Below are 16,175 nucleotides of genomic sequence, written 5' to 3'. Positions count from 1 at the left end.
ATAGACTGGAGCAATAGGCTAGTGTGGTGTTATGTTGTTGTTCAAATTAAACAAAGTAGTAGCCTAGTACATTATTGAGAGTATTAAGATTTCCGCTCCACTATATCAGAGGGAAACATTTTTTTTTGTTTTTACTTCACTATTTTTGTCTGACATCTTTACTGGTTACGTTTCAAATAGTAATTTCTTATTAAAGTCTCATTAAAAGTTGTCAGTTTTTTTTTCTAGTTACTAGAAGAGGTTCTAGTAACAGGACAGCAACGCTACAATCATGCAAGATTATGAGATGCATTGCTGTATAACTCTGTATCTAATGGTAATAAAACACAACTTACACATTAATGCTGAAGAATTATTAATCCATAAAACAAACAATGCTGACAACAAACAGTTTTCGCAGAATACTTTAACCCCTGGTTGCACAGACAAGGCTTAAACTGGTCCTGGACTAAAATGCATGGTTGAGCCGTTTTAACTGACAGCAACTTACAATAAGTCATACTAATATACAATATGTCACTGTCATTGTTTTGTCACAAGATACACACTAAAAATGGGGTCAGGGTCACACGTAACTGGTATTAATGACATAAGTACATTTGCAAGTTGAACTGGTTTATTTTGTAAACCATTGTAACATTTGGTAAAGTCAGAATTCAGTTTCTTATAATGCCCCACAAGATGTACAATGATGGGGAGACACTCAAACCAGACTTTATTTCAAGTATCAGAGCTATTTTTGTTAAACTGTAACAGTGAAATGACCCTTAGCCAGCATATTCTGCTAGGAAAGCAAAAATGTGCTATGGTTCATATAACAAGTGTTTGTTGAAGAAAAGGGAGAGTGTCTCTCTTTAAACGGCCTATTCAAGAACAGGAACAGATACTGCTGTTAAGCAGTAATGGCGATTAAGACACTGCATGTGGCACCGAGCTACACAGATAAACTCAGCTGGCTTTTTTTAACTTATGCCCCTATATACACATACAAAAATGTGATTCAGAAAAAGAAAAAAAATACTCAGTCAGATGCCATACTAACCCCTGAACACCATGCTCAAGATTCTTAACAAAAAAAAAAGAAAAAAGCAAGGTGCTAAAATAAAATAACAAATGTTTTCAACATTATTTCTGACCTTTTGAGCCAAACTGTCAGCCAGACCACATTTAAATCACTGCATTTGTCAGTTTTGCCAGTACCTCACTCAGGCCTCTTAAAAACACCAGTTTGCCTGCGAACATATTTGCCTTGCATAAAAGGCAGCTGTCATTATCATTTAGATAGGTCTGGATACAGGTGCCACACCCTGCAACCTGCCCACAGCATGCCGTTATAACAAGCACAGAATTTGGGATGTTTGTGCATATCCTACATGCCAACGCATCTCGCAGAGAGGAAGCAATGGACAGTGACTTTGAGACTTGAGAAACTTTCTCCTTCACCTCTGCTAAGCCATCAATCTGTTGCACTACCTGTAAGACATTAGCCTTAATGTGGTTGACTGAAATGGTTAGCTCGTTAAATTTCTCATCGATGTTTTCAGCTAGTTTTGATGCAGAGTTTTTTTATCTCAAGCTCAACGTCAAGCAGGCCATCTAGAACTTCATTTTCTTCGGGGTCCACTCTGAAAAAAAAGTGAAAAAGACATGTCCATTACTTCACAGACAATACTGCAGTCTATCTGAAACATTAACATTATCAAGATGTTAAGTAAAAAGCATCATCCTTATTTCTATTATTACACATTTTAAAATGTTACTTTAAAATGATACCACCATGAATAGATGCTTTATGTTATTGCATGTGGCCAATGCAAGCTATTAGGTTTATGGTCTTTGTTTTCAATCTGTTTTCCTTCAGTTGTTTTTGGTGTTAAACAAGTTTTTTTTTTCCTGTTGGTGTTTGAAATGAAGCTGCTTTTAATTTTCATTGACTGATTGCATGAACCCATTATAGACTTACGAGCTATACAATTTTATATAATAAGAATTTGTTAGTGTTGTTGTCATTTGCATTATATTATTAGGCTTAACATTTTATGTTGACTATACAAAGAAAACAAAATGCTGACCAATGACGATGCCGTTTTCACAAATGTTCAAGCTATTGCTATGATGCTTAAGTAAAACTATGCCAGGCCAATTTTAATACTAGCTTAATAATAATATACAATGAGAAAACAACCCCAATATCATCTTGACCATCGACAAAGACATCAGTTATTGGCAATCTCTCCAACTATAGTAAATACACTATACTATTGTCTATCAGTGCAACGCTAATCTGGTGTTAGAATTCTAAATATTTTATTTAAAGGAGGAAAGAAGGAAAGGTGGTAAGTAACAGTTGATCAGGGAGATCACAGCAGTTCATTACAGCTTTACTGTTACAGACTTGCAGGTAACCATTAGATACGATTTTTCTATACAGTGTATTGTTGCATGACTGCATACATTTAAGCATGTCACTTAACTTTGCCTGCTTTAAAGGCTTTGAGAAGCTTTCCTTTTATCACTGATAGTGTTAAATTAGTAAGTAATTGTAATTCCCATTCACTCATTGATCACTGTATTAGTGAGTTAAAACCAATAACATCATCCTTTGTCTGGTAAGTCACATAAGGCTCTGGCTCTGTTTTACACAGTTATCTAAACGCTCAGGGTAAATCTTAGATTCTCTTATCAGTTCTAAATCCAAATCTAACTGTGCATGCACATATATTCAAACACAACTATAGAACCAATTCTTAATGTGCATGTGAACGCCATCAGCGTTTCTCACAGGTTAGCGTTTAAATTCTATGTAGAGAAAATGGTGTCATCTTAGCAGCCCTTAATTTGTATCATTTATTTATCAGTCACACAGGGCTATTCTGGGACATTAGGTATACCTAACCTTACCAATCTAAAACATCATGCAAAGTCTGCCTCATGCTAAATACTGAAATGTTGGTACAGTGACAACACTAGCTGTGATGATGCAGTCAACATATAGTGAGTGGTGTTTACATGGTTATGCCTCTACTGCATAAAAGGTAATTTTGATTCCAGAAAATCTTTTTTTTATTTTATTTTTTTATTGCCTTTTCTTTTTGGAGGCACTTTCAACTCTTCCCATCTTGAGCTTGGCCAGGTCTGCTGTTCTGATGGCGTATACCTTCCGGCTTGATGTTTTCCAAAATTCCAAATCTAAAAATGCAACAAAATTATTAAATAATGCCCACATTATATTTCATGGTTTCTACTTAAATTTTCAAAACAGTTATAATTTTCAAATTTCTACAAAATTCACAAAACTGCACACACAATATGTGAGGAACACCTTAACTCTTGCACTATGTTCTTTGTTGGGCTTTTTCAGAAATCGTGTTGCAGTGCACTTCATAATGCCCTGACAAACCCACTTACAACAGAGCCTAACACTAGAATACAGTACTTTAATTTTTTTTTTTTTTTTTTTTTAGTCTATGACCTTTGCACATACCACATTTTACATTGTGTACCAGAATATACAATAGTTTGCTTAAAATGATAATTTAAACAAATTGAAACATTTAACCAACACATCCCTTTTGCCTGCATGCAGTTAAAAAACAAACTTATGTACAACTAGGGTGACCACCACCATCATCCTCAGATAGACTCTTTGGGCAGTTGATAAACATGTGGACATCTGCAGTCAAATACCTTTGGTCTCTGATGTATCCGCAATTGCCAGCCCTTTGGCATCGCAGATACTGTAGCTGTCAGCGGAATTTAAATATTCCTGCACAGTTTGTCCCACTGCCTGCACACCCTGGCCTTCGGATATTGTGACATGTACTGTAGCTGTGATAAAGAAAAAAAAGTTAAATATAGCTGCGAGCAGCGATTGCGGGCCCAAGCCGGTGGCACCGCCACCCTGGTGCCTTTAGTTACACTAAAGGCACCGAGGTGGCGGTTTCACCGGCTTGGGCCCTCCATCGCTGCTCGCAGCTATATTTATTTATATATATATATATATATAACAAAAAAAAAAAATATATATATATATATATATATATATATTTATTTATTTAATTTTTTTGTTATATATATATATATATATATATATAACATTTTTTGGATGCTAAACATTTGTTTATTATAGGCTTTGTACTTCACTCACGTTCCACTATTGAAGGGAAAAATTATCCTCTTCACATGCGCAAATATGTGCTTGGAAACATCACAGTTTAGCGGTGATTACTGTGTTTAAATAGTCAGTACAATTCATACTATTCAGAGCAGTGTAATTTTTATATGTTAGGTTGACTATTTTATTATTATATTTTATAAAGGCTATAATGAACAGACTGCGATATCAAGATTGCAATGCGCTCGCTCTGCACCATTATCAATGTCCGTGCGGACGAACATATTTTACTTTCGTTTTTAAGTTACCGATTCAAAAGCCCCCAGCGGTGTCACACATCGATTAACCGGTGGGAAAATTTTCCCACAGTCACATCCCTAATATATTTATTTATAAATACAATAGGCCAACCTGAAAGAGAATTTTACTTGCCCGACCAGAGTAGCCTGATTAGAACGTCAATGACAAAAAAATAACTTGGGAATCACTAAAACGAGAGATTATTCTAATTTTATTACATTCATTTTAAGTTGCAATCAACAGTTGTTAATAAATGGATTACCAGTAATCAGTTGATCAATGGTAACAAGGTTGCGCTGCTGAGGCTCATGCAGCTTCTCCAGGAGAAATGTAAACAAATGAGATCAGCACACAAAAAACAAACTCAATTAACAACTTACTGACTATAAAAATTATAAATATGGAGTTTTGATATATTTTATAACAGTTAAGCAACCTCACTTGACGAGAAGGCTGTTTCCTGAATACAATCACGATTGAAACTGTGACATTGATTTCATACAACAGGTTAAAAAACAGTTACAATCAAGTCACTTACATTTTAGATGCAATATTGACTGTTTTTGTTCTGTTTCAGCAGCGAAAATAGTTAAACAAAAAGATCACAGCAGAATTATCACGCGCATCTCTCAGCAATGTGTTTTCTCATTTCTGAATGATTCAGCATTTTGAACGAATCGGTTGACTCAAAGATTGAATGATCAATCCATAAACATATGTCTTAATCATGAATGACTCAGTCATTCAAACGAATCGTTTGAACGAATGAATCAATGACTCACTCATTAAGACGGTCGCCTGGCGACACTTAATGGCGGTTTAGTGTTATGTTTAAAAGTATCATTCTTTCCAACGTGTGTGTGATTTGTGTGTGCAACATTATCAATGTCCGTGCGGACGTCCGTATTTTTCTTTCACTTTTATATTAGCAATTTAAAAGCACCCGCTCGTGTCACACGTCGATTAACCGGTGGGAAAATATCCTCAGACACATACCTAATAAATGTATATTTAAATACAATATTGGCCTACCTGGTAAAAAGTTTTATATACTATTTTGATGTCCTTTTGGACACAAGAGGGCAGAATAGCCCTATGTATGATTTTTATTTTATTTATTTTTTTACTGTTTTTCATTTTAGAATAAAATTAGAATAAAATTCTTTTTAAAAACAGAAAAAAACGGGTTTAGTTGTAATATTTGTATACTTTTATATAGAAATAAATGGTATATAATTACATTTTTAGAAGATTTTAGGCTTTTACATTTTTAGAAGATTTTAGGCTTTTAGTGTTTCCTTTTTGGACATTACTTTAATCCCTCGCCATAGCAAAACCGTTTGAGATATTTATTATCCGTTCACAATTTAGCATATTTAATGTATTTTCATCATGTTGAAAAAGTTTGGTGGGAATAAAATAAATAGTTTAAGAGGAGTGGCTAAACATTCAGAGGCTGATTTTGCAAAAAAATCCACATTCAGACCAAAATATCTGACTTCCTGATGGCCGGAGCTAATGAATGTAAATTAGAAAGTTGTCCGGCTTGATGAGTACAATATACAAACTATTTTTTTTTTACTGTAGTTAAAACTAACCCGCCCACTTTTGTCAAAAGAATGTTGAAAGTGACACACTTCCTGCTGCCACTTGGTGGCGCTATAACTTTGACTCACAATAGTTACATCCATCTGATCGGCCTCTTACCACGAACACACTGCTGAAGTTTCATCAAGATCAGTTAAGGTATGCAGAAGTTATTCCACTTCGTGTTTCTCTTTTCTCGCCATAAATTCGTTTCCTCGCCACGGCCAAACCGTTCGAGATATCAAAAATCCGTCCGCAATTTAGAATCCTCAATGTCTTGACTTCATGCACACCGAGTTTGGTGGGTATTGGATGAATTCTCTAGGAGGAGTACTTCGCATTCCACAGCAAGCGTTTTCCAAACAACCCATAATAGCCGACTTCCTGTTGGGCTGGCATAAAACTTGACCGGGGGAAAGTTGTTCGGCCCGATGATATCTATATGTGTACCGAGTTTCAAATTAATTCATGCAAGCGTGTTTGATCTATGGACCAAGTTTTGGGACCCCGTTCAAGGGGGCGCTGTTGAGCCCCCCTGCCACGCCCGGGTACCAGCTTCAACCCGTCCCTGATGGCAGGGGGTTCCGACTTGTATGTAAAGTTTCAAGAGTTTTTGAGCACGTTAAGGACCCCAAAAGCCCCTGAAACCTTGATTAACAATATAAAAGCAATAGTCAAATCCCCCCTCCCCTCACACACACAGAGACACAGAGAGGGGGAGAGAAAATTCTTCAGAAAATCCACATTCAAACCAAAATATCTCTCTTCCTGTTGGTCGGAGATCGTTAATGTAAATTAGAAAGTTGTACGTCTTGATGAGAACAATACACATACCAAGTTTTGTTGCTGTTGATAAAACTAACCCCCCCACTTATGACTAAAGGTGGCGCTACTGAGCCCCTCACCACGCCCGTTTCTGAAACTTTGCACATGTCTACGGGCTGATAAATGTGATGTGTCTGTCGAGTTTCATCCAATTTCAAGTATGTTAAGAGTCTCAAAAGCATCAAAAAAGAATATTAAAGTTTGAAGCGTTGCCATGGCAACAGTATTAAAGATATCAAAAATCCTTTCACAGGTCTACATCTGCCGTGTGTTTACATTATACACATAAACTTTGAAGCAAATCGGGTAAAAATAAGAGGGTGATTTCAAAGCATTTTGAAAGGGACACACTTCCTGCTGCCAGTTGGTGGCGCTATAACTTTGACTCACAATAGTCACATCCATGTGATCGGCCTCTTACAACGAACACACTGCTGAAGTTTAATCAAGATCAGTTAATGTATGCTGAAGTTATAACACACTTCCTGTTTGCATTATTCGCCATAAATTCGTTTCCTCGCCACGGCCAAACCGTTCGAGATATCAAAAATCCGTCCGCAATTTAGCATCCTCAATGTCTTGACTTCATGCACACCGAGTTTGGAGGCGAATGGATCAATTCCCTAGGAGGAGTAGATCAAATTCCACAGCGTGCGTTTCCAAACAACCCATAATAGCCGACTTCCTGTTGGGCTGGCGTAAAACTTAGAGCACGAAAGTTGTTCGGCCCGATGAGATCTATATGTGTACCGAGTTTCATATTATTACATGCAAGTGTGTTTGATTTATGGACAAGTGTTCGGATCCCGTTCCAGGGGGCGCTGTCGAGCCCCCCTGCCACGCCCGGGTACCAGCTTCAGCCAGGCCCTGATGGCCGCAGGTTCTGACCCGTGTGCAAAGTTTCAAGAGTTTTCGAGCATGTTAAGGGCCCCAAAAGTGCCCGAAAGGTTGACAAAATAATAATAATAATAATAATAATAATAATAATAATAATAATAATAAATAATCCTACCGGAAACAATAGGGCCTTCGCCCTTTCAGGGCTTGGGCGCTAATAATCTAGTTATGCAGTTACCAACCCTAGTCCTGGAGTACACTCAATACTGCACATTTGTTTTATGTTTCTCTGACAAACCCATCTGACTCTGAGGTCTTGGAGTTTCTACTAATGAGCTGATGAGTTGAATCAGGTGCATTTGATTAAAGTCCACCGGATCTTGCAACAGACTTCAGTGCTGTGACGCATTTCTGAGTGAAACGGAGTATTGAAAAGGGGTTACATTTTAGCTCATCTTTATCCATGGCTCATAGCAGACTGACGGTTGGAGGGGCGTGATTAAGGATATTCAAACTAGAAATTTGAGCTAGCAAAGAAAATGTTCCATTTTAAATTCATGAGGACTTTAAGGAGACATAAGCAGTGATTGGGGTACTCCAGGACCAGGGTTGGGAACCACTAATCCAGTTTAACATAAGCTACAGCATTTGAAGTACAATTTATGAACAAAGATGGGGCTAATTATACATACTGTATGGAGATATTTTCCCGCTGTCCTCAATGTCTGCTACATAAATTTGTTTTCTTGCTGATTTGGCCCTTCGGAGAGGGTTTTGAAACGTATTAGATGGGTGTGTAAAGGCAGGGGTCCCTTTTGGGCGACAGGATAATGGTGTTGAAGGGCCTGCAACTGGTGTCAAAACTTGTTCTTTGCTTGTCCCTGACACAGCAAATGATCCCCGGTCTCTCATGAGTGTGGTCTGAAACTGTCCAGAATGATCTGGAAAAAATGTTTCTCTGGTTATGTCGTCCTCTAAATAAAGACTGTCTGGCTCAACCTAAAGAGAAGGATACAATAAAGTTAGATTAATGTCACTACTAAATGTCTATATTTCTACTAATATATATATATATATATATATATATATTAGTGGTGGGCCGTTATCGGCGTTAACGTGCTGCGTTAACGCGAGACTCTTATCGCACGATAAAAAAAATATCGCCGTTAATCTATTCTCCAAGTTGGGTTGGGAGATGGCTCTATACTACACAAGCTATGATGACGCAATCTACCCGCGGCCGCGAGGTAAACCCGGCTGCAACGCATATTCGTCGTCATCTTAAAGCAGCGCTCAGTAAGACTGGCTGTTTTCTCGCAGGTTTCTCTCTCGAGCTCCCCCTACAGTTTCGGAGTATATATATATTATGAGAAAACTGTCGTAAACTCGTTGTCAACACTCACCCCTCCCATCTCGCTCAGGCCATGTGCATTTGTTTTCAGAGAAGCCGGCGAACAAACGGAGCCATGTCAACTGAAGTATGTATGATTCTCAGAAGAATATCATATAAATGTTGAGATAGTGTATATTTGTATAGTGTTGCCAAACGTAATCCGTAACATTATGGCGAAAAACAATACTATAAGAAATATCCCGCTATTTATTTCTATTTAAGTTTGAACTATAGCTATAGACACTTAGATTATACATTATCAAAATAAATGTTACGTTACATTCTTTTATAATTTTGACGGTGATCCGAGTTGTCCATCATAACGATTGACCAAACGAAGTCAAACACGTAGCCTAGTTTGTTTATTTATTTTGCAAGAATACGTGTATGGTATAAGGCTATAATTTATTCGTTCATACCGTTTGGTTTGAAATTTCATAATAAGTTGTATTGCTAGCTAGCATCCTAACATGCTAGATCTGTGAACATGCAACATATAACGTTACTAATTCTGAGGCAGGCGGCAAGCTAAACTAAAGCATAATTTGAATAATTTCATATCGATTTATAGGCGATCTCAGTAACACAAATAAAACCTGATAGAGGAACGGACAAAACACTACAGAAAACAAACACGTTTGTTTACTACTGAAAATGCTAACATCTAAGTTACAGTAGCGTACTAGTAAGCCCGTAACAGACAGCGACCATAATAAAAACCTAAACAGACAATAACAAACATCCTGAGGTCACAATTACAAGAAATACAAACATTAAACACAGTTTATTCTAAAGATACAAGTGCAACAGCAAGAAGGCCAGGTCAGCATCGGTTTTGCAGGCTTCGGTTTCTTTCAGTTCTCTCCATTCTGAAAAAGCCGGTCCAATATTAACTCTAGTCTGACTTCACGCTCGGTCAGTCTCCCGTTTCCTCTTTCTTTGGTCCTCTGACAAAGATTTCCTAGCTTTCTGCTTCTTTTTTACATGTTCAGCCATTATGAAAACTTGAAGAACTCAATATCTAGCGTTACCTTGTTCTTATAGCTAGCCGGATACTGGATGGATGAGGGCGTGTACGTGTGCAGTGCCGTAAAGCAATTCGTTACCTCGCGAGACCTGATATCACACGATACTTCCTAACACTGAGGCCGGCGGCCCGCCGGCCCAAAGTTGCAAGGGTGGTTTTGCGGCTCACAGGCACCAGGGGGGTGCGAGACGACCACCATTCAACCCGAAATCAGTAATATAACCATTACAATGACTCCAAAGCTGTTCGGTTAAGGTAAAAAAGTTACTTAGTTCACCTTTAAGTAAACACGGCTGAAAGTGAAAGCTGGTGAAAAAGATCGGTGCAACATCCATTATTTGGACTTGGTTCGGGTTTAAGCCGTCAGACGAGCAGCAGCAAACTATATACAGAGTGTGTGGGGTAACAGTTCGGTAAGTTAACACACGACTAATCCGTTCGACCACCTCAAATTCAAAACGAAACATGATATCACTGAATACCAGCGCGCGCATATTATTCCCATTCCAATATATCTTAGTGGTGTAGCACATAATCTCGATTTTAAGAATCGTTGTTGTGTTTCTTTTTAACTGAAAAGACATCAGTTAGACAATATTCTAATTTTAAATTTGGGGTTTCATAAGCTCCAAGCCATAATAAACATTAGACCTACTTAAGTCTCTGCAGCTAGTGTACTTAAATTTTATTTATCTGCAAAATTATGTTGTATACTTACAGTTTTGCACAATATATGTTCTCAAAACTACATACACCCTTTAAAAAAAAAAACATTTAGCAGTTGTTTAGCATGGGTCTGTGTAATCTGTTCTGAAATGGTTTTATTATAATATACTGTATATCGTTATCGCAAGAGGCTGCAATGTATATCAAAATATAGATTTTAGGCCATATCGCCCATCCCTAATTGATAGCCTATAGTAGTTGATAATAACATAGGCCTACCTAATGTTGCCTACGGATGGTAACAGTACAGTAGTAACCTTTTACAGTCTATGAGTAGAACAGCTTTCTCAAGCAGTTTGTGATGCATTTTGGAAACAGGAGATGAGCCCCTGGTCTAATGCGCCACCTGGCTTGAGAAACCCGTTGTCAAAGACTTACTTTTATAGTCATTATTTGGGTAGCACACATATTCTGAATGCCTTCGGCAGAATTCAAATGAGCCATTTTAATCTAGATTAATCTAGATTAATTTCAAAATTAATCTAGATTAATCTAGATTAAAAAAATTAATCTATGCCCACCTCTAATATATATATATATAAAAAATACAGTTTCTGAATGTTATTTACACACTCAAGAATGTAGAAGTTATTTCATGATTAAGTAGCAGAACACGAAATCCAGAGGTAGGAGTTGGATCCAGATCCAACTCCTCCCAGCGGATCTCCTGTACTGCAGTGAGGAATGATTAAGTAACGTTATATAGTTCAGTGGAAACGTAGGCCTAATTTTACCGTGATATGAGGCAAAAAATTAAGATTCAACTTTAACAGGACAAACAGAAATGAATTTCATTTTAACAAAAATCCTGCCCACGAATTTGAAGGCTGATATTGGCCTGCTGGTAATGAAGATAAAAGACTGCATTATAAGAAGAACACTGCAAATGCTGCGTTTACACGCGAATTTTTTTAACCTTTTATGCGTTTTGGCCATTCATTAACTTACACGAGTCACGACCACGAGGTTTTGGTGGCCTGAAAACGCAAGCTTTTGAAGTGCAAGGTTGAGAACGATGCCATTTCCATATACATCCATAAACAACAAAACGTAATTTTGTGAACGAGCATGTTCGCCGGATGTTTTTTTGACAAAGTGACATCGCCAACTACGTTATGGTGTAGCATGCATAATACAGCTTTTTTTTTTGTGTGGCATTTTCGTGTGAACGGGGATAGTTTTGACATGGCTGTTGTGTAACGTTAAACATACCCTTAGTTACAAAATAACGTTAGTTAATTTACTAACCCTCCAGTGAAGACTTTACGTTCCAATATAAACCGAATATAGGAAGCGCCCGCGCGATCACTTGCATATGCTGGCTAGTGGCTAACGCTAGCTTAATTATCAAGCTAACATTAATGAAAGTTAAAGACAAAAAAATGCACGAAAATATTAAAATCAACCAGTTAATCACCTTAAAAATACACTCCAATCGGTCCCTCGACAGATCTCGGGCTGACATTGTCAACCTTTTTGCCCCGTGGTATAGGCTGAACTGCGGCGGGTACAGGTCATCCATCTTTAACGTTAACTTTGCATGCAGTGGCACGAGGCCCGCGGCACAGATTGCGTTGCGTAGCTTCTTCTTCTGTCAAGAGTCAGAAGGAGCACACATCGCCACCTACTGTTCTGAGCTGTGGTTCTGAGCAGGTCTTCTCATGGGTCTTCTTCGTCATCTTCTTCTTCTGTCGATTTAGTGGCATTTGGCAAACAAACTTATAGTGCATTTCTGCCACCTACTGAGATGGAGTGTACAGCATCAATGTGGAGCTATGATGTGGAGTAAAAAATCACAAAAAAGAAAGTAATTCTTAGGTCTGTTGCCTTTAAAAAGTATAGTAACATCTTTGAAGCTTCCACTAGTCATGAGCCTATCACCGAATTTCTTAATACATTCTTAATTGATAAACCATTTATATGACTTGATTTGATTTTCTAACTTTAACCTATCATTGTTATATCTGATGCACTGAAATAAAGCATGCATCACTGTCTCTGTGTGCACACATGTACTACAGAGGCCTGTATCATGTTTCCCAATTATGATTGAGTGTGGTATGTCCTATACAGATACAAGAAATTACTGTATATCGTCCCTTCTATTTCCACACACCGTTTTCTTTGTAATACAAGCTTGCCAGGCTACCTCTTTCCTCCATATCCCACATTTCTTGCCACATTCCTTTTATTGCTCTTTTTATTAACCCTTTGATTTCAAATTTGCTTAATGTATTAAGGCTTACTGGACTTTTAACCTTTTGTTTCTCGCTCTTTACCCCCCTATTTCTTTCATAAATCCTTCTCTTTCTTAAAAATATATAGATCTATTCCTTTCTTTCTCTATTCTGTTTTGAATGTTATAAAAAAAATTGTATATTTCACTCTGCCTACAGAGCAGGTGCACATCTCCTGGTGAGTCACTGCAGAGTTTTGTTCCAACCCCCCTATTAAACACATCTGAACCAGATAATCAAGCTCTTCATGGATTATAGAAACTTCCAGGGTGGGGTTTTGTAGCTGGTTGGAGATAGCTACGGTGCAGTCGTGGTCTAATGGTTTGTGACTCAGACTTATAACCCAAAGGTTATGCCTTCAAGTCTCAGTACTGGAAGAAATTGTCGGTGAAGGGAGAGAATGTACCACAAGGTGAGACCCTTGAGCAAGGTACTGAACCCCCAACAGCTCCCCACTGCAGCAAAAAAATGGCTGCCCACTAAAGTTGTGTGTTTGTTCACTGCTCACTGCTGTGTGTGTGCACTTGGATGGGATAAGTGCAGAGCACAAATTCCAAATATGGGACACCTCATGTCACTGTCACTGCAGGACACTGGCCCTCCAGGAACTAAGTCAAACCCTTCTTTTATACCTTAGTGAATCTGACTGTCCTTCAAAAGCATACATATTTCATTCATCAAATCTTTTCTAAGCGATTTCTGAGCAGATATTGATTTTAATGATGATGCTGAACCAGAACATATCACTACTCTGATATGTATATAAATCAGAATATTATTTAAAAAGTGTTGGAGCAGGGTTGAAACTATACTCTGCAGGGTTGTGGCCCTCAGGAACCCCTGTTTGCATGGATTTTCTATACTAAGATCTGAAATTCCTGTGGTTCTTGCAATTTGGATATTTTGATCTGTCTGTATTTGTATATAGCCAATACATTTACCCATTTTACAACCAGAGCTGCAATTGAGACCAGTTTTTATCCAACATCATTATTGTCTAGCATTTTAGTATTATCTGATCTCTCTCTCTCTCTCTCTCTCTCTCTCTCTCTCTCTCTCTAGAAATGTGTCTTGGAGTGACTTGGAAAACCCCGAATTCACCCTATAGCCTAGGCCTATATACAATAAGTAGCCTAACCTAAAACAATAATTAGGCTAGCCTACTAATGATGACTTATAATAGCTATTAATAAATCCTTATATTATTTAATCAGTGATGGCTTATTCTGTTTGTCGACAACTTATAAACACATTAAATAAAAGAGGTTAGATAATTATATAAAAAGGATTGAGATTGAGTCAAAATAAGGAACAAGATTGAGCGTGCACGCGCAATATCTCAGCGAGTCAGCGAATGCAGAGCGAATTTTGAAAGCGCGACCCAACATTCGTGAGAGGGAAATTCGTCTGTGAAGAGATCATAGACTGTAAAAAAGGAAGAGATTCGCTCTTGCGCAATAACAACCACTCAAGTGTTACAATAATACGCTCTTGACCGTTGTTATTAAAATTACTCGATAGAAAGAAACTGCCTCAAAGGAACTAGCTAAAGAAGAGAAGAATGTCGTGTGTGAAAGCTGGCGTGTTGCCACTGTCTGACATGTCGATAAATCATGGTCAGACTCAGACAACGCTACAGCGCTCTAATGCGCGCAGTCACACAGTTTGGTTCTGACATGTAGACGATAGGCTAAATCATGGTCAGACTCAGACATGCCATAGGCCTACACATAATAAGTGAGCTACAGCGCTCTAATGCCTATAGTTAATGCATCCACATCCCCACCCCCCGCTCCACCCCCCAGTGGAACTGGTACGGTCCAACCGCGAGCAAAACACAGAGAAATGGAAAATCAGAGCAATGAGTAATTTTTTTTATGTTTGTTAAAAAATCAGACTCGGACGCAACAACCCAGCTTGTAGAATTGAAAATTAAACTGAGAAACAATTATCCGTTTGTGAATTATTCCAAAGAAATGAAAAATGAAAGTTTGAAGCCAATTTTTCATTTGTTTCATTTTGATGGTGCAAATTGAACAAAGAACTGCAAAGCGTTACACGGACCAGATCACACTTTTCTTTGTTCATTTGACTGTTATAAATCAATAACAGCAGACAAACAAAATTGAAAGTGAATGTATAAGGGTCAAGAGTCCAACTAAATCAAACACTGATCACCATAATGGTAACAATTTGTGATTTTCTCCTTCAGTGATTCTGCTTGTTAACATCAGGTGTCTTCAATAATGCTCAATCATCACTCAATTTATCACTTAATTATCTCATTAACTTTAACACTCTTAAATGGTTAATTTAACACTCATATTTTAACACTTTAACACTCTTGAGTGTGGACTCATATACACTCCCAGGAGTGTTAATTTAACACTGGAGTTTTTGCTGTGTAGTAAATGCCGCTCCATCTGAAGGCAGGTGAAGGCGATTTACTACTAGTCAAGGAACCGGCTTTACTGATGAGATATGCGCCTAACAATGTCATACAATATATCGCCCAGCCCTATGAAGCAGTTTTACCCACCGCCTGCGGTTCAAACGCACGACCGTGAACCTTTATCATTGGGACTGCTCCATCCTTAAGCATTAGATGATCTGCAAATCCGGCGTCGAACTGGGCCTTGTTTATAAAACAATCATCGTCGAAATGCAGGGAATAAACAAAGTCGCGACTGCAGCGAGCACAGCGCTTTGATGGGTGTACTGCTTTCGCTCTCTCGGTCTGGTCTACTGACGGACGCGCGCGTGCGCCCTTCCGGGAGAAGTGCCCTTAGGACCGTATAAGGAAATTCCGCCCCATCTGACGTCACACAGGCCCATACTCGAAAAAAAACTTTCCGAAACTTGTGACAAACAGGAAGGAGTATTTTTGACACAGAAATACTCCATCAAACGTACAACTTCATTTTTGAAACTTTGTCCATGTTTAGCATGGGAATCCAACTCTTTAACAGTGTAAAAAACTCAGTATGCATGAAACAGCACCCCCCCCCCCCCCCCTTTTATTTTATTGTGTTTATCTTTTTATTCTATTGTGTCTTTTATTGTTGTGCACTGATAAAAATTAGTCGTTGGATCAAAGTAAAAAAATTACTTCAACTTGTTACAAGTAAT

General features: G+C 38.1%; 1 protein-coding gene across 1 annotated transcript; it reads right to left on the bottom strand.

Annotated features, from left to right (window-relative positions):
* Window positions 1-598: 598 nt before the first annotated feature.
* Window positions 599-15,112, bottom strand: LOC309477986 (uncharacterized protein). Its single transcript, XM_082141522.1, has 5 exons — window positions 12,227-15,112; window positions 8,356-8,662; window positions 3,688-3,828; window positions 3,084-3,189; window positions 599-1,625 (listed from the first exon to the last, which is right to left on the bottom strand). The coding sequence occupies exons 1-5, from the start codon at window positions 12,329-12,331 to the stop codon at window positions 1,541-1,543; spliced, it is 744 nt and encodes a 247-aa protein (XP_081997648.1). The 5' UTR covers window positions 12,332-15,112; the 3' UTR covers window positions 599-1,540.
* Between the last annotated feature and the right edge of the window lie 1,063 nt (window positions 15,113-16,175).

Source organism: Leuciscus leuciscus, assembly GCF_965113295.1.
Source record: "Leuciscus leuciscus genome assembly, chromosome: 1".
Taxonomy (NCBI): domain Eukaryota; kingdom Metazoa; phylum Chordata; class Actinopteri; order Cypriniformes; family Leuciscidae; genus Leuciscus; species Leuciscus leuciscus.
This window is presented reverse-complemented; position numbering and strand designations above follow the sequence as displayed.